Source organism: Rana temporaria, chromosome 2 (genome assembly GCF_905171775.1).
Source record: "Rana temporaria chromosome 2, aRanTem1.1, whole genome shotgun sequence".
In the NCBI taxonomy this organism is placed as follows: Eukaryota; Metazoa; Chordata; class Amphibia; order Anura; family Ranidae; genus Rana; species Rana temporaria.
In genome coordinates this window covers 47,271,518-47,296,524 of record NC_053490.1, presented here as the reverse complement: position 1 = coordinate 47,296,524, position 25,007 = coordinate 47,271,518, and the positions used below count along the sequence as shown (strand labels likewise).

General features: G+C 46.5%; 1 protein-coding gene across 1 annotated transcript in view; it reads left to right on the top strand.

Moving 5' to 3' along the window:
• MRE11 (MRE11 homolog, double strand break repair nuclease) overlaps positions 1 to 25,007 on the top strand; it is a 461,003-nt gene that overhangs the window by 160,453 nt on the left and 275,543 nt on the right. The window contains exon 9 of the mRNA XM_040340161.1: positions 12,023 to 12,194. Within this exon, the coding sequence (XP_040196095.1) occupies positions 12,023 to 12,194 (172 nt within the window). The remainder of the gene's footprint in view (positions 1 to 12,022; positions 12,195 to 25,007) is intronic.

Here is a 25,007-nt window from a genome sequence, read left to right as displayed (position 1 = left end):
ACAAAACTGAGGTACTCCTCCTATGGGAGGGGGTTATATAGGGAGGGGCACTTCCTGTTTGAGATTGCCAGTGTCCATCACCTGAAGGTACTCCATATAACCCACTAGTAATGAATATGCCGCTCTGTGTCCCGTGATGTACTCCAAGAAAAGGATTTTACAGGTAAGCTGTATTAAAAATCCCTTTTTTTTTCTCTCTGGCGTAAATCCACTTTTTAATGCATGCCAATATTCTGGTTGTTTTTTAACTGATGGATGAAAAACGGACAAACGGTTTGCATGTGTGAAAGGTGCTTTAAGCCCGGTACACATAATGAGATTATTATTATTTATTTTTTTTGCATGCAAATCTCAGATCGAATCTGATAAGTTTACTAAAGTCACGAAAAAAATTCTTGTACTACAGAATAAAAATTCAGAAGTAATGTCACGTGTTGTAATGCATTTGTATTGCATTTTCTCACCTCGTCTTTCAGGACAGCACCTGGAGAGAGCGCAGCTCCACCCACTTCCCAGGAAACACTGCAGTCAATGCTATAACTTCCGCCCCCTTCCACCATGGCCTCAGTTGTAGTGTTTCCTCCGGCCATGGTGGAAGCGCTGCAGGGAACCAGGGGTGTGCTGTTCTCTCCCCAGGCGGGGAAGGTGGATTTTGTTTGAGCATACCGGTGTTTTAGGTATTAGGAGGTGATCCTCCAGGAGGCGGACTCGACTTCTCCCCTGACGCGCGGGTGAAGGTCGGGTGCTTCTCCTCTTCGGTCCGGCGAGGACAGAGGCTGCTGGAGGTCCCGCTCCCTTAGTCCGGGCATCGTAGCTTGCGGGGGGGCGGTCAGGTGCCGTTCTTCCGGCATACGAGGCTCCGGAGCGGAGGGCGTAGTGACGTCCTTTCCGGGTGGAGGCGGGACTTCCGGCGGCGCGTGGCGGCTTCCGGTTCCGGCCGCCTGGAACGCAGGAGGGGGAGTGAGCCTCGGCGGTGCTATTTCCGGGTCTCGCAGCGGCGAGAGGAACCCGGGAGATTTAAAAAAGCTGTCGCACGCCCGCAGCGTTCTGGGACCATGGAGCCAGAAGACGCAGCGGAGGTGGCGGGAGCAGGAGCCACAAGCACCAGCCCGGCCCAGGTAGGAGACCCAGCGAGGGTCAATGTACCAGGGTGTTGTTATGTCCCTCTTTTCTGCCCCTTCGGGGGAGGGGAGCCTGCCTCACTCACCCTAGTCACTTCTGTGGGTGCGTGTAGTTTTCTGGTACAGCAGTGATGGGTTCTGGTTTTTATTTGTTCACTAGCTGTGTGCACTTGTGTGATTTGTTGGCTGGCGTACAAAGGTTAAACATAGCGTTGTTGTCCTTTGTGTCGTTTCAGAAAGTTAAAGAAAAACTTAAAGTGGTAGAACCTCCTCCTTCCAAGAAGCGGTGTGCTACTTGTAAAGCTTCACTTAAAGGGAACTGGACCTAACCTTTATGCAAAACTTGTATTGCGGAGATTGTCAGGGGGGAAGCCTCTACTAGTTCGGCCTCTGAGCAGCCCACCGTCAAGGGAACGGGGGAGTTGCTCTCTTCTTTTAGGGAGGAGTTGCACCAGACTTTCCAGTCTTTTCGCTCCTTCCTGGACAAGGGTCCGACTAAAGGATCTAAGGCCAGGGCCAGTACCCCCTCCACATCTAGAAGGTTAGACAGTGAGTCCGAGGAGGAGGAACCTGAAAATGTTATTTCAGGATCAGAGGCGTAGGATGAAGAAGAAAGGGATACTTCTTCCTCACGCTATAAACTGTCCTTAGAGGAGGTTGATGACCTATTAAGGACAATTCATTCTACCCTAAACATTAAAGAAGATGCGACTCAGCTGTCCTTGCATGACAGGATGTACCAGGGTTTGGATGAGGTAAAACATCGTACCTTCCCGGTACATAAAGTATTGTCTGAGACAATTAAAAGAGAATGGAAGGACCCAGAGAAGGCACCCTTCTTTTCTAAATCTCTGAAAAGGAGATTTCCTTTCGATGAGGATCCAACGCAGGCCTGGAATAAAAGGCCTAAGCTGGATGCAGCATTCTCAAAAGTTTCTCGCAATACGGACCTGGCTTTTGAGGATACAGGTGCCCTTAAGGATCCCCTGGATAAAAGAGCAGATAGCCTGCTCAAAAAAGCCTGGGATACCTCCTTGATTAATCTTAGGCCAGCTATGGCATCCACTGTGGTGGCCAGAAACCTTGAGCATTGGCTGGATCAGCTTAAAGGTCACATCGAGGCTGGTACCTCTCGTAGAGAGCTTTTGGAGTCCTTTCCAGTCCTTATGAAAGCGGTAGGCTATATAGCGGATGCTTCGGCTGAATCCGTGAAGCTCTCCGCCAGATCCTCGGCGTTGATAAATTCAACCAGAAGGGCCTTATGGGTTAAGACCTGGCAGGGGGACACAGCCTCTAAGCTGAAACTGTGTGGGTTACCTTTTGAAGGAGACTTGGTTTTTGGCACAGGACTAGACACCGTCCTGGATAGGACGGCAGATAGAAAGAAGGCTCTTCCTTTAAAAAAGGTAGATTCGGGGCCCAAGAAAAATTTTCGTCCTTTTTTCCAGGCCAAGGGTCCTAAGGAGGCACAAAGAGGCCAGGGTGGTAGACCCTGGCGGTCCCAGAGGGGCCGCGGGAAGCCTGGGGTGTTATTTTGCGCCCCCAGCCAGCCTGCTAAGCCCCAGTGACGGTCTCCCAGCTGTGGGTGGTCGGCTCCAAGCCTTCCTTCCACAGTGGGCAGAGGCGACGTCCAGTCCGTATGTACTCAAACTGATTGCAGAGGGATACGCACTGGAGTTCTCGGGAAAACCACCGTCGCGGTTTTATGTGACCCAATTGCCCAGGGAGCAAGAGAAGTCTCGGGCTATGCTGACTTTAGTGGAGGATTTTCTCCAACAGAGGGTGATTACGCCAGTACCCCAGAGAGAACAGGGGGAGGGCTGTTACTCCCATATTTTTCTAGTAAGGAAGCCGTCGGGCAAATTCAGGTTTATTTTAAACCTAAAAGTCCTGAATCTAGCTATCCGGTACAAGAGATTCCGCATGGACTCTATATACTCGGTGAGAAAGCTTCTTCCCTTGGGGTGCTTTCTAGCATCAATAGATTTAAGGGATGCATATTTGCACGTCCCGATCAGGACTTCCTCCCAGCGCTATCTGCGCCTAGCCATCAGAACAGAGAGCGGAGTGAGACATTTTCAATTCAGAGCCCTCCCATTCGGCCTTTCCTCCTCTCCCAGAGTCTTTTCAAAGGTGGTGGCAGAGGCCTTAGCACCCCTAAGGCTCAGGGGGATTTCTATAATTCCATACTTGGACGACCTCCTGGTGTTCGCCAAGTCGGAGGAGCAGCTTCTCCTGGACCTGAGGAGGACCCAGGCTCATTTGGAAGGGCTCGGTTGGATCCTGAACCAAGAAAAATCAAATCTAGTGCCCTCCCAGAGGATAGTCTTTCTAGGATACGTTATAGACTCTGTTCAGGGGAAAATCTTTCTTCCAGAAGAAAAGATAGAGAAAGTTCAGTCTGCGGTGAAGACAATTCAGACGAATGTGCCGATTTCTGTGCACTCAGCCATGTCCACAATGGGCTTACTCACGGCCGCCATTCCGGCGGTGCAGTGGGCTCGTCTCCATTCAAGGGACCTACAACAGGTGATCCTTCAGAATTGGACCCATGGGGAATCCCTAGAGAAGAGATTCAGAGTTCCGTCTTCAGTGAAGAGGAAACTTTGGTGGTGGAGAGGCCAGGCAAATCTGCGCCTAGGTCTGTCTTGGTCCTTCCTCACTACAAGGGTCCTAACTACGGACGCGAGTTCGTGGGGATGGGGTGCTCACCTGAACGGGCAGATGGCACAGGGATCCTGGACGAGGGAAGAGTCCAGAAGGTCCTCCAATTGGAGGGAACTCAGGGCCATTTGGTTAGGGCTAAGGGCCTTCCAGGAGCTGATTCTGGACCAACATGTCCAGATTCTGTCAGACAACGCCACAGCGGTGGCGTATGTTTCCAGACAGGGGGGCACGAGAAGCAAGGTACTCCTCAGTCTGGCCTTACAGACTCTGTCCTGGGCAGAGGTGAACTTGGCTTCCCTATCGGCAGTACACCTAAAAGGCAGCCTAAACCTGCTGGCAGATTTTTTAAGTCGGACGAGGGTTCTGGAATCGGAGTGGTGTTTATGCCCGGAGGTCTTCCAAGAGCTAGTAAACAAGTGGGGAACCCCTCAGATAGACCTGTTCGCGGCCCAGTCCAATGCCAAGGTTCCGGCTTTTTTCTCTCTAAACAGAATGGACCAGGCAGAGGGTCTAGATGCGTTAGTTCAACGCTGGCCCTTCCGCCTGTGCTATGCCTTCCCCCCAGTTCAGATCATTCCCTTAGTGTTACGGAAGCTTCAGGAGGAGAAGACTACTCTGATCCTGATAGCCCCGTACTGGCCCAAGAGGCCTTGGTTTTCGAGTCTGTTGGAACTGACGGTAGAAGATCCCTGGGTTCTGCCAGTCAGAAGAGATTTACTTTTTCAGGGTCCTCTACTTCATCCAGACGTGAGTCGGTTAAGACTCACGGCCTGGTTACTGAAGAGCTAATTCTTAGCAGGAAGGGTTTGTCCAAACGTTTGGTAGATACGCTACTTAGTAGCAGGAAAGAGGTCACAAGGGCCATCTATTTCAAGACTTGGAAGTTTTTCAATTCTTGGTGTGAAGGTAAAAATTATATTTGAATATTTGAATTTGAATACTTGTTCCGTCTTGGAGTTTTTACAAGACGGTATGGATAAGGGTCTGGCAGCCAGCACCTTGAAGGCACAGGTGGCGGCTTTGTCAGTGTTTCTAGAGAGACGTTTATCTCTAGAGCCCTACGTCATCAGATTTTTTAAGGCCTTAGCCAGGGCTAGGCCTTCTCCGTTTAAATTTTTCCCCAAGTGGGATTTATCAGTGGTCCTGGGGGGTTTGACTAAAAAACCCTTCGAACCACTGGTAGACGCCTCTGTAAAGTTTCTGACTTTAAAATTGGTGCTTTTGGTAGCGGTCACCTCAGCGAGGAGGGTTAGCGAGCTTCAGGCGCTTTCCGTTTTGGAGCCTTTTTTGTCAATCTTCCCTGATAGGGTAGTATTAAGAACTGATCCGAGTTTTCTTTTCCGAAGGTAGTGTCAGTATTTCATAGGACGCAGGAAATAGTGTTACCTACCTTTTGTCCAACTCCTTCTTGTCCGAAGGAGAGGGAATTCCATTCCTTAGATGTCAGGAGATGCATTAGACGCTATCTAGAGGTCTCTAGCGAGTTCAGAAAGGCGAATTCGCTTTTCGTTCTGTTTTCAGGATCCCGCAAGGGGCATGGGGCTTCCAAAAGTACGCTGGCTAGATGGTTGCGCATGGCTATCCATGAGGCATACAAAGCTAAAGGTTTGGATCCCCCTCCGGGAGTAATGGCCCATTCTACTAGGGCGGTGACAACTTCCTGGGCAGAACGGGCTGGAGCTTCACCAGAACACATCTGTAAAGCGGCAACGTGGACGAGCTTTTCCACCTTCGCTCGTCATTATAGGATGGATTTGCTCTCTGTGTCAGAGCAGTCTTTTGGCAGGAAGGTCCTGCAAGCGGTGGTCCCACCCTAGAGTAAGTACTCGGTTATCATCTCCAGGTGCTGTCCTGAAAGACGAGGTGAGAAAACCTTAGTTAGACTTACCGGTAACGGTATTTCTATGAGTCTTTCAGGACAGCACCGATAACCCGCCCTTTTATTATTAAAGATAATATATATATATGCTAATGTGTGTAGTTTCTATGTTCTGCTTATCTAATTTCAGCGTGGCCGGAGGTACTCGTGAACAACTGAGGCCATGGTGGAAGGGGGCGGAAGTTATAGCATTGACTGCAGTGTTTCCTGGGAAGTGGGTGGAGCTGCGCTCTCTCCAGGTGCTGTCCTGAAAGACTCATAGAAATACCGTTACCGGTAAGTCTAACTAAGGTTTTCGAACGACAGCTGTACTGATTAAACGAAAATCGTACGATCTGGCTTTTTTTTTTAGTGCTTATCCGATCAAATAATATCAGATGAACTGTCCTGGTCGACTCTCGAAAGCTCTGTACTAACAATCCGATTATCGCACAATCGCTTCAAAAGCGTTATTTTTCGTACAATTTTCTGATTGTGTGTATGGGCTTTACTTAACCACTTCTGGACCGCCCACTGTATGTATACATCATCACTTTGACGTATACCGTGGTTATAGCAATAGCTAGCTGCCATAACCCCGTTTTTTTTTCTGGTTCAATTGTGTTTATTCAGTATTTGGAGAGTAAAGAACGAACAGTATAAAGCAGAGCAGCGAACAATCCTCGATAAGACACATGTAATAAGAGAGGGGACTTAGAAGAGCCATGGCAGGGAAGAGAAACTGACCATGGTCTCCCCTATAATCCCCCACTAAGAGGGAGATCACATTTATGAAAAAAAGGCTAATTAACTTGTCCCCATAATGCCCTAAGGCATGAATAAAGGTCATGACAGAGGGGGCTTATCTGGTCAGCTTATGGTACATAAAGGAATTAGGAAATTTAACACGTTTTAAGCATGTGTCCTCTCCGAAGAGATGTTTAGATTGAGAAGACAATAAGCTCATATTAAACAATTAAAATGATCTCTCCATTGTCATACTACTTATAGTCATCTTTGGGGGATACTACTCACCAGTACTGACAATTTGTTGAACATTAGTAAGAGAGGATGAAAAGAAAGAGGGGGGGTGGGGTTGTTGGCCGGTCACATGGTCATCGTTGGGAATAAGAGAGAGAAGTAAAAGGAAGGAGAAAAAGAGAAGGTGATTCCGTCAAGTGTTCCTGGAGTTTCACACCGTATGGTTGGTACTTGCAAGTAGGCAAGCCAAGAGAACATATTTTATCAAAAAAGGGCTGTTTGTCTCGCACAACGCTCACTATTTTTTTGTTTATCATAATCCGTGTGAGTTTACGTTTCAATAAAGCTATGTCTAGGGCTGGGCTTTTCCAAGCAGTCGCAATAGCCATTTTGGCTGCTAGAAACATATAGTATATTGAGGTCTGTGTCTTGATACATTTTCAACTGGTTTGTTTTTAGTAGGGCCATGCTTGAATCTTTAGTATATTAACCATTGTGACTGAAAAAATAAAGGAGTGTACCCTCCAAAAACGGCACACTTTTTCTGCCCACAACCCCTAAAGCAGGAGGCCGACGATCCCAGGTACACTTTTGAAAGATGCTCTGGGACCAAGTGCTATCTGGCATGTACTTTATAGCCGGCCTCGATCAGAACAACGTTTAAGATTCCTTTATGAATTATTGTGCTCCATTTATGCCAATCCTCCGCCTCAAGGGCTATGCCTAGATCCCTCTCCCACGCTGACTGGTAAGATAAACTACTCCGAGGGTTGAGACATTATTTATACAGCATGGAAACTCTCCCTCCCCTGTAAATATACATCCTGCATGCACCTGTTCTAGAACATGGTACGCACTGCTAATTTGGAGCAGGTTTTTCTGTAATGATTTAAAAAAATTGAGAAATTGAGAAAGTGAAAATTCTGTTTTGGGGGCATCTCCAGGCTATCTATAAAATAAGATGGGGATCAAATTCTCCTATGGTCAAGATAGTCCCCTATACGATAAAGTCCCTTATTCCAAGTGGGAATAGGGGGTTGCCAAATATAGGAGCCACTGGTGTATGGGTAGAACACAAGGCCCACCTCTTACAACTTATGTCCCATAAGTGTAAGGAATAGGAGAGTGTAGGGCACATAACTACTTTACGATATTTTGGGGAGGGGACAGAATTAAATCCATTGCAAGTGGGGAGCAGGCTTAGGCCTAAAGAGACACCCAGTCTGGCCTATAGTGTTTACTATGGAGTTGGCACAATTGTGCCAGTTACGACGCTACATATTTTTGAAAAGCCGGTACTCCCAGACCTCCCGCTTCCCTGGGGGCATACATTGTAGCCCATGCTATTGTTTCCCTTTGAAACCCAGATGAATTGGAAATTTTTTGATTGAAATTGCTGAGTTGCGTTAACAGGCCCTGGATAGACAGAGTTCTGAAATACAATAAGAGCCTAGGTAGGACTGTCATCTTAACCCAAAGCTATTCTCCCAATCCAAGATAGGTTTTCGTCAGACCACGCACACCTTCACATCCTCCAGAAGTTTAGCAAATAGGGGAGGATAGTTCACTTTGAGGAAATGTTGAGGGTTAGGTCAATTCCTAAATAAGAAAGAGACGTCTCTTGCCACAGAAAAGGATACTGAGACTGAAGGCTCCCCAAAGTCAAATTGGACAGGTTGATTTTCAGAGCTTCTGATTTGTCCTGATTGACTATTAACCTCGAAAGTCCAAGAGGGACAGTAGATTTGGTTCAGTGGTGTGGGGGGAAGTGATGAATAACAGTATGTCGTCTGCAAATAAAGCTAATTTATGACTCCGACCTCCACTCTCAATCCCTTGAATGTCGTAATTCTGGTTCTTTTACTGCGGGGATATGCAATTAGCGGACCTCCAGCTGTTGCAGAACTACAATTCCCATGAGGCATAGCAAGACTCTGACAGCCACAAGCATGACACCAGAGTCAGAAGCATGATGGGACTTGTAGTTTTGCAACAGCTGGAGGTCCGCTAATTGCATATCCCTGTTTTACTGGTTAATACAGTGACATTCTACTCCCTTTCTCAGTTGGCTGAATTGTTTTTTTTATTTGCTGAATAAATGACTAATGGGTAAAGGGGAGATTAACCACTTCAGCCCCTGACCATATTGCTGGTCAATGACTGGGTCACTTTTTGCGATTCGGCACTGCATCGCTTTAACTGACAATTGCGCGGTCGTGCGACGTGGCTCCCAAGCAAAATTGGCATCCTTTTTTTCCTACAAATAGAGCTTTCCTTTGGCGGTATTTGATCACCTCTACGGTTTTTATTTTTTGTGCTATAAACAAAAATAGAGCGACAATTTTTAAAAAAAAAAAAAAAAAATTTTTTTTTACTTTTTGCTGTAATAAATATCCCCAAAAATATATAAAAATACAATTGTTTTCCTCAGTTTAGGCCGATACGTATTCTTCTACATATTTTTCGTAAAAAAATCGCAATAAGCGTTTATTGATTGGTTTGCGCAAAAGTTATAGCGTCTACAAAATAGGGCATAGTTTTATGCCATTTTTATTATTTTTTTTTTTACTAGTAATGGCGGTGATCAGCGTTTTTTATCGGTACTGTGACCTTTTGGCGGACACTTCGGACACTTTTGACACATTTTTGGGACCATTGGCATTTTTATAGCAATCAGTGCTATAAAAATGCATTGATTACTATAAAAATGCCACTGGCAGAGAAGGGGTTAACACTAGGGGGCGGGGAAGGGGTTAATTATGTTCCCTGTGTGTGTTCTAACTGTAGGGGGGTGGCCTCACTAGGGGAAATGACTGATCGTCTGTTCATACATTGTATGAACAGACGATCAGGCATTTCTCCCCCTGACAGGACCGGGAGCTGTGTGTAATGAGCGATCGTAGGTGCCCGGCGGTGATCGCGCCCGCTGGGCATGCGCGTCGGGACCAAGGGCGAGCGCGGGGTGCGCGCCCATATTGGCTGATTTGCGAGATGACGTAATATTACGTGATCTCGCGCAGCTGAGCCGACCTGCCGCCGTAAAACTGCGGCGGCTGGTCGGCAAGCGGTTAAGGAAGGGGAAATTCGGTAGAGTGTCGGTGTCTTTTGCTCTGGGCCGGGGTACGCGGCAGGGGTGTCCATTGTCCCCCCTGCTGTTTGCCCTAGCAATAGAGCCACTGGCGATCCAGATTAGAGAACATAGGGGTATCACTGGCTTCTGCTATGGAGATAGACAGGAGAAGGTGATGCTATATGCGGACGACACGATGATCCTGCTGGGGGATACCGAGCAATCCCTGAGCACGACAATGGAAACGGTGGTTAAATTTGGGGAGTTCTCGGGCCTAAAAATAAATTGGTCTAAGTCTGCTTTGATGCCCCTGGATGATGCCCAGATGCAACATGGAGACCGGGTGGGTGGTATCCCCGTAGCTACCTCCTTTAAGTACTTAGGAATACACGTGACACCGCGTATAGGGGAATATGGCTTGCTGAACATTTCCCCGCTGCTGGCTAGATTTCGCTCCCGTACTAAGACGTGGAATGCTTTATGTATGTCGGTTGCGGGCAAAGTGAATCTGATTAAGATGATTCTTATGCCCCAACTGCTCTACATGCTTCACAATTCCCCGTTGGTAATCCCTATAAAGACCTTCAGGATAGTTAATACCATCTTTCGAGAATTGATCTGGAAAAATCGCCCGCCCAGGATAAAATTAGAGCATCTGCAGCGCCCCAAGGATGAGGGGGGTCTCGCCCTGCCGAATCCTTGGCTGTACTATCTGGCGTCGCAACTGCAGCACTTTATAGGTACCATGGTCCCAGAGGGGGGGGGGCAGTTGGACAGGGTCCCCAGCGCCTCTGAGCATATTATGCTCAGGACGGTGGGAGGAGAGTCAATCCCGACAGTGCTTGAGTCCCTGGCCTTTGAAAGATCCCATAAAAGCTTCCCCACATATAGCTTAATACAAAAGATATGGAACAAGACCAAGTATTTACAAGGGGCCTCGGGCCTTACCGAGTTTAGCCCCATCTGGGCAAATGACTCCTATCCCGAATTAGCCAAATTGCAACAAGGGGAAAGATGGAAGAGGTATGGGATCCGCTACTTGACACAGGTTTTGGGTAATGGTGGCTTATTGCCTTTTGAGACGTTGAGGGAGACATACCAGCTACCAGCGAGCATGCTCTTCTACTATATGCAGCTTAGGCATGCATTTGTCGCCCAGTCCAGGGCCTCGGAGTGGCATGTGGACTTCCTTCCAATCCTCTCACAACTCAAGAGCGCAGAGACGTCTAAGGGTTTTATTTCCCAGAGCTATAGTATACTGCTTTGCAGGTATCTCAGGAAACATCCCCTGACAGTTAGGAGGAAGTGGGAGGTGGATGTAGGTCCCTTGGACGAGGAGCAGTGGGAGGAGGCCCTGCAGTCGGTTACCGTCTGTTCCCTGAATGTGACACAGCGCCTGACGCAACTGTATACACTCCTAAGAGTATACTATACACCCCACAGATTGCACGTTATGGGACTGCGGCCCACACCGACATGTGCAATATGTAAAAGAGACCATGTGGATCTGATACACATGCTCTGGCGCTGCCCCAAGATGCACACCTACTGGGCGGGGGTGACAGACACACTAAACACAGTATTCCAGGTCTCGATCCCGTTAGATCCTAAGCAATGTCTCCTGAATCTTTTAGATGAGCTGGAATGGGAACCTCATACTAGAGAGGCCATCACCAGGGCCCTTTTTATGGCTAGGAAACTCATTATGCTGCATTGGATATCCGAGGTGCCCCCCACGGTTAGGGAGTGGATCACTGCACTTGGGAATACGTTGAGGATGGAGAAGGTTATATACCAGCATAGGGATTGCTCTGGTAAATTTGAAAGGTTATGGGACTTGTGGTTGGGAACGCCGGGGCTAGCCCCGAACGACCTAGTCATGGACAGACTCTTGGGTTAGAGGGACAGGGGGTGGTGCAGTGGTTGGATGCGGTTTATATGTCCTTTCAGTATGTTGTTTTCGGTCTACATATACCACTGTTCTGTATATGGCCATGTATGGGTCTGTTATATTGGATATGATTGCGGTACTTTGGACTGTATGTGTCAAATTTTTGATCAATAAACTTGTTTTTCTTGGTTAAAAAAAAGGAAGGGGAAATTCAAATAAGTAAAGCTGATTTTTACACAGCTCCTTTCTAAGAATCGCTATGATAGCTATGACATGAGAGATGGAGCAGGAAAGCGCTTACAACAGCCTCTATTCACCGATACTGTAAGATGGGTTAGTAACAGGGTTACTTTAATCAGTCTAATGTTTTTGATTAAACTTTTTTATTTATGAATTTTGTAACTCCTAACAGTCTACTTCCTTTCATTTTCTAGACATGTGGGTTTATTACGGATCAAAAATAAGAAAATGAACATGCAGAAACTCCCTCTGCAAACCGTACGACAGTTTTACATCGAAGACCTTGTTTTAGCTGATTTCCCAGACATATTCAATCCCGACAATCCTAAAGCGACACAAGACATTGAAAACTTCTGCGTAGAAAAGGTAGTTCATCATTATTTTAGTTTATTCTTTGGTTACCATCCTGTCATCTCCTTGACTTGTGTTGCTGTGTATACATACCTTATTTGCAGACCTTGGCATTCCTGTGTGTACAGAATATATTTTGTTGTTGGTGGAACATCTAGGAATGTCTGTTTTTCTTTGTTCCAATCTGCAAAGGCTGTTTACTGACAAGGGAATATGTGGCAAGTCCACACATGTACTGAAGCATATATGGAGATACAAAGAGAATACAAATCATAAAATGTACTATTCTGTTTGAAAACAAGTTAGGAAATACTGCATGGACACCAGAAAACCTCTGGCTAGTATAACGAAAAACATTTTTTGAAGCACACTTTCGAGCATTAAATATTATCAACCAGTGAATTGCTGATTCAGTTTAGTAAACACTGAATATTTTTTTCTTTAGCCAAGTCTGCTGCTCTAGATGGAGTGTGAGGTAGGTTACCTGAAATCAGGAACTTACTACTTGTTAACTTCCAGACTTTGCACACTTCAGGCCCCGTACTCACGACCAAACATGTCTGCTGAAACTGGTCCGCAGACCAGTTTCAGCAGACATGTTTGGCCGTGTGTTGGCCCGAGCGGACCATTTTGGGACGGATCGGACAGGTTTCCAGCGGACAACTGTTTCCCGGACTTGTTTTAAAACAGTCCGCTGGAAACCTGTCCGCCCGGACATGTACGGTCGTCTGTACAGACCTACCGTACATGTCCTGCCGCCCGCATCCCTCGCATGCGTCGAATGACTTCGACGCATGCGTGGAAGCATATTTAAGGCGGCCCGCCCACGTCGCCGCGTCATTGTCGCGGCGACACCGCGTCATCGACGCGGCGACACCGCGGACACGCCCCGCGTAATGTTTACGCGCGGGCTTCTGTTCGATGGTGTGTATAGCCATCGAACAGAAGTCCCCGGGCAGTCCCCGGCCAGACATGTCCGATGGAAACGGTCTGCAGACCGTTTTCATCGGACATGTCCTGCCGTGAGTACAAGGCCTCATACTCGGAAGATGGAAAACAATTGATTTACTAAAGGCAAATAGACTGTGCAGTTACCCTCTTCAAGTCAAGTTCCTCCAGAGCTTAGTAAATGAGGTAAGGCTTCAAGGGGTTGTAAAGGTTCCCATTTTTTCACATGAATGCATCCTATGCATTAAGGTGAAAAAACATCCGATGCTGAGTAGGGGTGCGCATCTTCACCGGTCTCACGATTCGATTCGATTACGATTATCTGGTCAACGATTCGATTCGATTCGATTCCGCGATGCATCACGATGCATCAAGATTACCAACGAGCTCTCACTTCCGCTTGGGCCGCCTAGGTGGCCCTTCATCCCCGTAATCTTCTGAGACACATCACAGGTCCCAGAAGATTGTCCAGCTATGCAGGACAGCGCAGTGAGACATGTGCACCTGGCTGTGAAGCTGCAAGCTGTCACAGCCGGATGCCCACAGTAGTATTGCCAGCGCCATGGACAGAATGGAGGGTTCGGGTGGCCACGTCGCTGGATTGTGGGACAGCTGAGTGTCTTTTTATTAAAAGTCAGAAGATACACTGTTTTTTGAAGCTGCTGACTTTTAATAACTTATTTTTTTACTGAACTCTGCTTTTAAATAAAAATAAACTCATTCCCTTAAAGTGGAGTTCCACCCAAAAGTGGAACTTCTGCTTTAAGCACTCCTCGCCCCCTGCCATTTTTAATGGGACTTTTTGTCACAGCTGCCTAGGTGACTCCTCCTGTCGCCCTAGGTGGCTCCTCCTTGCCAGCAATCTTCTGGGACACAGGTCCCAGAAGATTGTCTGGCCAATGGCAGATAACAGTGCGCGCCTGGCCATGAAGCCGTAAGCTATCATGGCCGGGTGCCCACAGTAGATATGGCGGGGTTGAGGAGAGGAGCGGGGAAAGGTATGGGACTCTGTGCGGCCGCATCGCTGGACTGAGGGACAGGTAAGTGTCAGTTTAATTGAAGTCACCAGCTACACTTTTTGTAGCTGGTGACTTTTACTAAACTAAAAAACGGTGGAACTCCGCTATAAGTAGTGCACTAATCCGGTGCACTACAGGGTACAGACATATACACATGTGGTGCTGGGAGGTCAGGAGAGATTATAATCCACAGCAAACAGCCCTGTGAAGTTCCCTGTACTGTGTCTGTGTTGAAATTACCCTGGATTCCCAAGTTCACACATTCCAGCACACTAGGAGTTAACACAATGGAATGTGCAAATTTAGGAGATCAGGGTAATGTCAACACAGAGCACATGTAGGAAAAAGAATACAGCTGTAACTAAGAGTACCCGTTTTGAAATACATGCCGTTCTAAACCATTAAATGTCCACTGCTGCATGTGCTTTTTAAAATATATAAAGCTTCTCATACCTGCATTTCTGTCTGTGTATGCTCTATATTCCGCACGTGACTCTGTCCTGTACAGCCCGCCTCTTGCCTCTCGTTCTCCTCTTTCCCGACATCAGTGGGAGTTCTCAGCCCCGCCCACCGTCTGTACTGTAGCCATCAGATGAGAAGAGAGGCTGGCGGGGCTGACTTCAGGAGACACGTGGGAGGTGAGAGGCGGGCCAGAGCGTGCAGTCACATAAGGGGAATATACAGACAGAAATATAGGAATGAAACACAGTATATTTTAAAAAGCACACGCAGCAGTGTCCCCTGAATGGATTATAGCAGCATGTATTGCAAAACGAGCATTTTAAAACACACGCTCGGAGCGCTCTCCCGGGAGGGGCGGGCAAGTCGGGATGACGTCACCGACATCGATTATTGGGGTCACATGCATCGATGCAGAATCGGGGGCCCCCGAATCTCGATGCATCGATGCAACGATTATATTCAACACCCCTAATGCTGAGTGGCCCCCCAGCCCTCCCATTTACTTGCCTGAGCCATCGAAAGTCCGGCGTCGAGAACGTGCTGGATTTTGGGCCGGTCTTCTCAGCTCTTCATTAAATAGATTGATAGCAGCGCAGCCATTAGCTCCCGCTGCTGTCAATCAAATCCAATGACACGGGGGGCGGGGCCTAGTCCAGCATTCGTGTCTTTGGACTCAAATGTAGGACTCGGGAGCACGCCCACAAGGTAACCCCCTTGGGAAAGCGCTTCCCAGAGGGGTTAGCTGATGCGGGGAGGAGACAGCCGCCGAGGGACCCCAGAAGACGTGGTTAGGGGCCACTTTGTGCAAAACGAGCTGCACTGGTGGTTCTGTGGAATCAGTTCTCACTGATCTATACGTTTCCTCCCATCGCTCTCTTACAAAGGCTACTCTACACGATCAAGAAGGAAAGATTTCCTGTAATCTTAGTGGCCCCAAATTGGCCCAGAAGACCTTGGTACGCCGAGATCATAAAGATGGCGGTAGGATCACCTTGAAAGCTTCCACTTCGTCACGACCTGCCGTCGCAAGGTCCAGTTTTCCATCCTTCTTTACAATTGCTAAATTTGACGGTTTGGCTGCTGAGACCCACATTCTGAAGAAGAGAGGAATCTCAGGTCCAGTGCTTTACACACTTATTAATGCCAGAAAGCCAGCTTCCAGACTTATTTACTACAGAGTCTGGAAAGCATACGTTTTATGGTGTGAAACCAACAAATGGAATCCTCAAAGATATGACATAAATAGGATTCTTGCCTTTTGCCAGCCAGTCGTGGATATGAAATTAGCCCTTAGTTCCAATAAGGGTCAAATATCAGCTCTATCAGTCTTCTTTCAAAGACCACTGGCATCTCATTCCCTAGTGCGGGTCTTCATTCAGGGGGTACTGCGGATCAATCCGCCAGTCAAGTCTCCCTTGTGCCCATGGGATCTGAATCTAGTATTATCAGTGTTGCAGAAGCAACCCTTTGAACCTATTTGCCACATTCAGCTGATTCTTTTAAAGCGGAGGTTCACCCAAAAAATACATTTTTAACATTACATTCAGCCGAGTTGTCCTAATGACAATCGGCTGTTTTTTTTTCTCCCCCGTACATACCGTATTTTCACCGCCGCTTCCGGGTATGTCTTCTGCGGGACTGGGCGTTCCTAATTGATTGACAGGCTTCCGACCGTCGCATACTGCGCGCCACGAGTTGCCGAATAAAGCTGAACGTCGGTGCGCAGGCGCCGTATAGAGCCGCAAATTTATTTTTGGGTGAACCCCTGCTTTAAGCAGGAAGTTGCCATTTTTGATTGCTATCTCTTCGGCTAGAGTATCTGAATTAGCAGCTCTTTCCTGTAAAGAGCCTTATTTAGTTTGTCATAAAGACAAAATTGTACTACGACACCATCCTGCCTTTTTACCTAAGGTGGTGTCGGCTTTTCATTTAAATCAGGACATTGTCCTGCCTTCCTTTTTTCCGGATCCGCAGACAGCGGAAGAAAAATTATTACACTCTCTAGATCTTGTCAGAGCAGTAAAGGCGTATCTGCAGGCAACCGCTCAAATACGTAAAACAGATGTTTTGTTTATTTTGCCAGATGGTCCCAAAAAAGGACAAGCGGCATCAAGATCCACTATCTCAAGATGGATTCGACATACAATTATTCAAGCCTATGGTTTAAAGAATAAGACACCTCCTTTTTCAGTTAGGGCGCTCTCTACCAGGGCGATAAGTGCTTCATGGGCAGTGCACCACCAGGCTCAGATCTCAGATCTGTAAAGCTGCAACTTGGTCCTTAGTCCACACATTTTCCAAATTTTATCAGCTGGGCGTGAGAGGACAGGAGGATGCCGCCTTCAGGCGAAGTGTGCTGCAGGCAGCGGTATAAAGCTTCTGGTCCATGGCGGCCTGCTTGACCTGTGTCTCCCTCCCTTCATATGGAGCATTGCTCTGGGACGTCCCATTATGTAAAGATAAGACTCTGTGTCCCGTGGTGTACTATAAAGAAAACAGGATTTTTAAAACCGCTTACCTGTAAAATCCTTTTCTTGGAGTACACCATGGGACACAGAGGTCCCCCCTTCTTATGGGAACCATATTGCTTACTACAAAACTGAGGTGCTTCCCTGATGGGAGGGGTTATATGGAGGGGAACTGTCTTCAATTGGTTGTGCCAGTGTCCAATCACTGCTGGTGACCCTTAACCCATTATGTAAAGATAAAGACTCTGTGTCCCGTGATGTACTCCAAGAAAAGGATTTTACAGGTAAGCTGTTTTTAAAAATACTTTTTTTTTTTTTTAAATAAGCATCAGTGTCAGTTTCAGTGTGTTTGAGGTAGGACAAAAACAAAAGCAAAATGTGCACTATTGTTTCTGGGCCGTACTACGAGGACAAATAACAAATTTATATTAGGTTGTTCTGTGTTGTTAAGTTATAGAAGTAACAAGAAATACACAGCTAATTTACCCCTTTGCCTACTGGGCACTTTTACCTCTTTCCTGCCCAGTCCAATTTTCAGCTTGCAGCGCTGTCACACTTTGACAATTGCACGGTCATGTGCCCAAACAAAATTTTTGTAATTTTTTTCACACAAATAGAGCTTTCTTTTGGTGGTATTTAATCACCGCTGTGTTTTTTATTTTATGCTAAACAAACAAAGAGTGAATTTTTTTAAATAGTTTGTTATAAAAATTAGCAAACAGGTAATTTTTCTCCTTCACTGATGTGCGCTGATGAGGCAGCACTAATAGATGGCACTAATTAGCGTCACTGATGGGCACTGGTAGGTGACACTGATGGGCACTGATTTACAGCACAGATTGGCAGCACACGTGGGCACTGTTGGGACTGCACTGATAATCAGGACACTGATCAGTGCCCTGATTATCAGTGTAGATGTCCCTTTTAGAGAAGCCAGTTATCGGCTCTCTTCTCCAATCCTCATGCTGTCAGCATTAGGAAAGGTGGGCCAATAACTGGCTTCTGTTGACATGCGTGATCAGTTGTGATTGTCAGGGACGTTCTGTCCACGCTCGTAGACGTGCGCCTATGCGCATACCTCGGACCTCTTTGACACCTATGCGTGTGCGCGAGTCACGGCCTTTGCACGAGTCTGTGCGCAGGCGCGCGCATTAGACGCACACCTGGCGCCCCCACAGCCTATAAAGGACTGCTAGGAATGCAGCCCCTTGCAGTTTGATCTGCATCTGTTTCCTGAGTTCCTGTTTGATTGATGTCTTCTGTTCCTGTGTATGACCCAGCTTCCTGACCTTGCTTCCTTCTCCAGTCCCGACCTTGGCTTGTTGACCCTGCTCTGCTCTCCGTTGTTTACCCGTTGCCAAGACCCAGCCTGGACTTTGACTACTCTTCTGCCTGCTGTTTGCTACTGCTTCACGTGTATGACCCGGCCTGTCTGACCCTGCTGACCTGCATCCACGCCTCTGCCAGACCTGCATCCACGTCTCTACCTGACCTGCATCATCTGCCTCCATCCAGCGGTTCCCGTCTCACCAGCAGCAACAGGCACCCTTACCTCACCGTGCTCCTACCACCACTGTCCCCATTCCAGTGGTCTCCAAGCCGGGGTCGTACGGGAGGTCTCCCTCCACGCACCAGGCTCACACTCTAACCTTCACCCTCAGTGACTGAGGGTGAAGGTGATGGAGTGGCCAAGCTTGTCTCTAGACCTAAAGCTTATTGAGCAAGGTCTCTAACATCCACCAGCTCCGTGATGTCGTCATGGAGGAGTGGTAGAGGAACTTATAAAGCTCTGGTGATCTCCATGCCCTAGAGGGTTAAGGCAGTGCTGGAAAATAATGGTGGCCACACAAAATATTGTCACTTTGGGCCCAATTTGGACATTTTCACTTAAGGGTGTACTCACTTTTGTTGCTAGCGGTTTAGAGGTTAATGGCTGTGTGTTGAGTTATTTTGAGGGGACAGCAAATTTACACTGTTATACAAGCTGTACACTCACTACTTTACATTGTAGCAAAGTGTAATTTCTTCAGTGTTTGTCACATGAAAAGATATAATAAAATATTTACAAAAATGTGAGGGGTGTACTCGCGTTTGTGATATACTGTGTGTGTATATACAGTATCTCACAAAAGTGAGTACACCCCTCATTATTTTGTAAATATTTTATTATATCTTTTCATGTGAGAACACTGAAGAAATTACACTTTGCTACAATGTAAAGTAGTGAGTGTACAGCTTGTATAACAGTGTAAATTTGCTGTCCCCTCAAAACAACTCAACACACAGCTTTTAATATCGATCCGCTGGCAACAAAAGTAAGTACATCCCTAAGTGAAAATGTCCAAATTGGGCCCAAAGTGTCAATATTTAGTGTGGCCACCATTATTTTCCAGCACTGCCTTAACCCTCTTGGGCATGGAGTTTACCAGAGCTTCACAGGCTGCCACTGGAGTCCTCTTCCACTCCTCCATGACGACATCATGGAGCTGGTGGATGTTAGAGACCATGCGCTTCTCCACCTTCTGTTAGAGAATGCCCCACAGATACTCAATAGGGTTTAGGCTTGGAGACATGCTTGGCCAGTCCATCACCTTTACCCTCAGCTTCTTTAGCAAGGCAGTGGTCGTCTTGGAGGTGTGTTTGGGGTCGTTATCATGTTGGAATACTGCCCTGCGGCCCAGTCTCCGAAAGGATGGGATCATGCTCTACTTCAGTATGTCACAATACATGTTAGCATTCATGATTCCTTCAATAAACAGTAACTCCCCAGTGCGGCTGCACTCATGCAGCCCCAGACCATGATACTCCCACCACCACGCTTGACTGTAGGCAAGATACACTTGTCTTTTTACTCCTCATCTATTTGACGCTACACACACTTGACACCATCTGAACCAAATAAGTTTATCTTGGTCTCATCAGACCACAGGACATGATTCAAGTAATGCTTATCTTCAGCAAACTCTTTGTGGGCTTTCTTGTGCATCATCTTTAGAAGAGGCTTCCTTCTGGGACAACATCCATGCAGACCCCATGGCGAGGCCTGTTCTGAGTGGAACCTGTCTTATTAAACCGCTGTGTGGTCTTGGCCACTGGGCTGAAGCTGAGTTTCAGGGTCTTGGCAATCTTTTTATAGCCTAGGCCATCTTTATGTAGAGCAACAATTCTTTTTTTTAGATCCTTAGAGAGTTCTTTGCATGAGGTACCTTGTTGAACTTTCAGTGACCATTATAAGAGTGAGAGTGATAACACCAAATTTAACACACCTGCTCCCCATTCACACCTTCAAAGAAGGGGGGACTGTGCATGAGCACAGGTAGGACTTTGAATGAGGCACATGCTTTGTGCCTCCATCCCTGGTACAAAATGTATAAAAAAGGGAATTGGCCTACCGTATTTATCGGGCTATAGCGCGCTCCGGCGTATAGCGCGCACCCCTAAAGTGGACCTGCATTCCTGTGGGAAAAAGATTTTTTTACTTACAGTTTTGGTGTCTTGCGCGGCGTCCATCGGCGGCCTCGTCGGGTCCCGCGTCCGTCTGCGGCTTTGGGTGTCCTCTTTGTCGGGTCCGGCGTCCTTCTGTACGTCCAGGACGTGGGCGCGAGAGGAGCCGAGCCTGCCCGACTATACACGAGTGTACTGCGCTCGGTATATGCCGGCGCAGTATTCGAACTCGGCGCGGGTATCGGCGTATATCGCGCACCCACGATTTTCAGGGCAAAAAAGTGCACGGTATACGCCGATAAATACGGTAATTGAAATCGTTTTGATTTCGTATACGACCTTTGTTTACCTTGTGCTCCCTCCCTCTTTTTTTTTATTTTTTTTATTTATTTGTCTTCTTAAATTTCATATAGAGAGATATAATATTATTCTATTTGATCTTATTGTAACTTTCTAACTGATAGCATTTGTTATAAGTGATTTGTATATGTTTTAATATCTTATGCTGTTTCATGGATATTGATGTTTCACTTCATTTCCTCTGTTCTTTATCTTGATGTATTTACACATATGTCTTGCTTTATTGTATGATTTATTCTGAAATACCAATAAATTCTTTAAACAAAAAAGGGAATTGTGACTTCGAATGAAGTTCTAGACATGGTGGGGGTATGTTGGAAGGAAACACATGTTTATTAACATGAGATATAATATGATACAATAGCTGGATCATGGGGCTGGACACAGAAGTACATGCATATCATGGACACTAGAGACACATATTCATATCGACTTTTAAACGCGATTAAGCGCCCAGAGGCGATTCAGTTCGCATGTGCCGCGCTATATAAATTTTTCATTCATTCATTCATTCAAACTCATGGCAATATGGCGAATACATATGGAGCATGAACATCAAGGATACAGAAAAATATCAACTTAAAATACATGACAGCATAGAAATTAAATGAGCAGCTCCCAAAAATTCATATATATACACAAATTGTTCTTGAAGCGGCAAAGTGCAATATAATGGCATAGAGTAACAAATTTTGTAAACCAAGATTGCTTGTAAGCCAGGCAGCTGCAGCAAAACTAAGGATTTTGGAACAAGCTATCGGTGGAGATAAAAACACTAGCGAAAGGGTCAGCGTCAAGGCAGACGTGGAAGATCCTTTCGAACGCACTAAGAACTATGTTCTAAACCACGGGAGTGAACACTCAATTACCTCCACGTTTCACGGCAACGCAAGGACTTCACCACACCACCAGGTAAAAGCTGTTCCAGCAACTTCCTACACGCAAAACCACCCCAGTGCATCTCCCGACTGTCATGCTGATCCTGCATATGTCACAGAACGGCACACTAATCTGCAAGAGAGTCACCAAACCTTAACCCAACAATTCAGCTGAATGCCCTTGCTGCACCATATCTTCCCACGTCTCTTTTCAACAATACCATAAACAATGCAATTCACAACATTCAACCAGCAACCTCCTATGTAAAGTCAGAGGCAACCGATACAGCAGAGTTCGTAAAGTACATACTTCGACGTGAGCTCACCAAGTCAGGCCTAGTAAGCTTCGACGACCGTCCTGAAAACTACAGAAGCTGGAAAGCCACTTTCAAAACTACAATAGGCGGTCTCGATATTACTGCCGCTGAGAAGCTTGATCTGCTGATCAGGTGGCTTGGCCCACAATCTACAGAATGTGTCAAGAGCCTCAGGTCAGTCTACATCGACAATCCAACTGTAGGTCTCACCGGAGCATAGGAGCGTCTAGAACAGAGTTACGGTAGTCCTGAAGCCATAGAGCAGTGTTTCTCAACTCCAGTCCTCGGGGCGCACCAACAGGTCATGTTTTCAGGCTTTCCATTATTGTGCACAGGTGATTTTATCAGTTTCACTGCCTTAGTAATTACCACAGCAGTTTGATCTGAGGGAAATCCTGAAAACATGACCTGTTGGTGCGCCCCGAGGACTGGAGTTGAGAAACACTGCCATAGAGAAAGCATTGCTCAAACGATTGGAAAATTTCCCATCGCTATCCGGTAAGAACATTAAAGAGTTCCAGAGACTCAGTGACCTTCTTCTCGAAGTCCAGCTTGCCAAAACTACCTGGCCTCAGTTACCTGGACACTGCTCGAGGAGTTAACCCTATCATTTGCAAGCTTCCGCATGACCTACGAGAAAAGTGGATCCAAATGGGTCATCATACAAACGGGAAAACAAGGTTTCCTTTCCCCCGTTCTCCTACTTCTGCGATTTTGTCAGGAACATTGCTGACACCAAGAACGATCCTAGTTTTGCATTCAGTGAGTTCAATACTCCCTCACCTAAAGGTGACAACCTACATACTAGCTACAGGAACCGCAGAGGTCCCGTGTCTGTTAAGAAGACAGACATTATTCCCACTCCCACCTTAGCTCCTGCCTCAAACAAGAGCGGCAAGATCAAAAACCCAAACCGATTATGTCCTATCCACAAGAAGCCCAATCCCCTCAAAAAATGTATCGGCTTCAGGAAGAAGCCCCTATAAGAACGAAAGGAACTCCTAAAGAATTTTGGGGTATGTTATAAATGCTGTGCTTTCACCGATCACTTTGCCAAGGAATGTAAAAATCCCTATCAAGTGCATAGAGTGCAGTTCCAAGGACCACGTGCAAGCACTCCATCCCCTTGAGTCCAATCTTTCACAACCTGCAAACCTTTCTCCTGGGCAGAATCACAGCGGGAAGAGTACAGATCAGGTACCTAATTCCACCATGATATTTTCCTTGTGCACTGAAGTCTGTGGGGAAGACCACTGTGACAACTCTTGCGCTAAAATATGCCTAGTGAATATTCATAACAAGGATCAGCCAGAAAATATTTTATGGGTGTATGCCATCCTAGATGATCAAAGCAATCGATGACTTGCCCGATCCGAACTGTTCGATCTATTTTGCATAAAAGGAGAGGTTCACCCTTACACCTTAGGCACTTGTAGTGGCACTACAGAGGTCTTTGGAAGAAGGGCCCATGGATTTATTGTGTCCTCTCTAGAAGATAACCTACAATTACCCTTACTTACACTTGTAGAGTGCAACCAGATACCAGCCAACAAAGAAGAAATACCTACATCAGAAGTTGTTTTCTACCACCCTCACCTAAAGTCAATAGCAAGTAAAAATCCCACCACTTGACAAAGATGCTAAAATCCTTCTGCTGGGAGGAGATATTCTAAGGGTGCACAGGCAGGTCAGCGGACCTCCAGAGGCTCCATTTGCCCAGTACCTGGACTTAGGCTGGGTCATCATAGGCAAAGTCTGTATAGGCAAAATTAAAAGGCCTACTAACATTTCTTCATTCAAGACAAATGTATTGCCAAATGGTCGTAATACTCACTTTGAGCCATGCCCACATCACTACTGGGTAAGGGAGAAGGTAACTAGCTGCAAGTTGCAACACAAACCTTTCCCGCACCTACGATGACAGCTTTGGTTCTACAGTTTTCAATGTAAGCAGTGAAGACAACATGTTAGCTCCTTCAGCAGAAGACAAATAATTCCTTAAAGTAATAGACAATGAGTTCTTTCAGGAAGATTCCAATAGCTGGGTAGCACCCCTACCCTTTTGCCTCCCGAGAGAGAAGCTACCGAACAATCTACATCAAGCAGTTAAAAGATTCTCCTCCTTAAAGCGTACCTTAAGCAGGAAGCCAGAGATGGAAAGACATTTTGTGGATTTTTTACAGAATATCTTTGATAGGGGTCATGCCGAACCCACACCCCCATTGAAAGAAGGAGAAGAATGCTGGTACCTCCCTTCCTTCGGGTTTGTATCACCCATGAAAGCCAGACCAAATCAGAGTTGTCTTAGACTCCAGTGCCCAACATGAAGGCTTCACACTTAACAACATGCTACTCACAGGGCCCAACTTGAACAACAGCCTCATTGGAGTCCTAATTCGCTTTCGTCAAGAACCTGTAGCAGTGATGGCCGACATTCAACAAATGTTCCACTGCTTCATCGTCAAGGAAGATAACAGGAACTACCTCAGGTTTCTATGGCACAAGGACAACGACATCAACAAAGAGGTAATTTATTACCGAATGAGGGTGCATGTCTTTGGGAACAGCCCTTCCTCAGATGTAGCAATCTATGGACTAAAAAAGACAGCTCAGCTTGGAGAAGGTGAGTATGGATCCGACGCTCGTCAATTTGTTGAAAGGAACTTTTACGTAGACAGGCTCAAATCCTTTCCTACTGCTAAAGAAGCAATTGATCTTCTCACCAGAACAAAGGAGATGCTATCTGTAGCAAACTTGAGACTTCACAAAATTATATCTAACAGCCAAGAGCTAATGAATGCATTTCACCCTGAGGACTATGCTGCCAGTGTGAAAGACCTTGACCTTGGGTCAGACACGCCCCCTATGCAGAGAAGTCTATGTCTGCTGTGGAACATCAAAGAAGTCCCCCTAGTATGTATGCATGCATCAT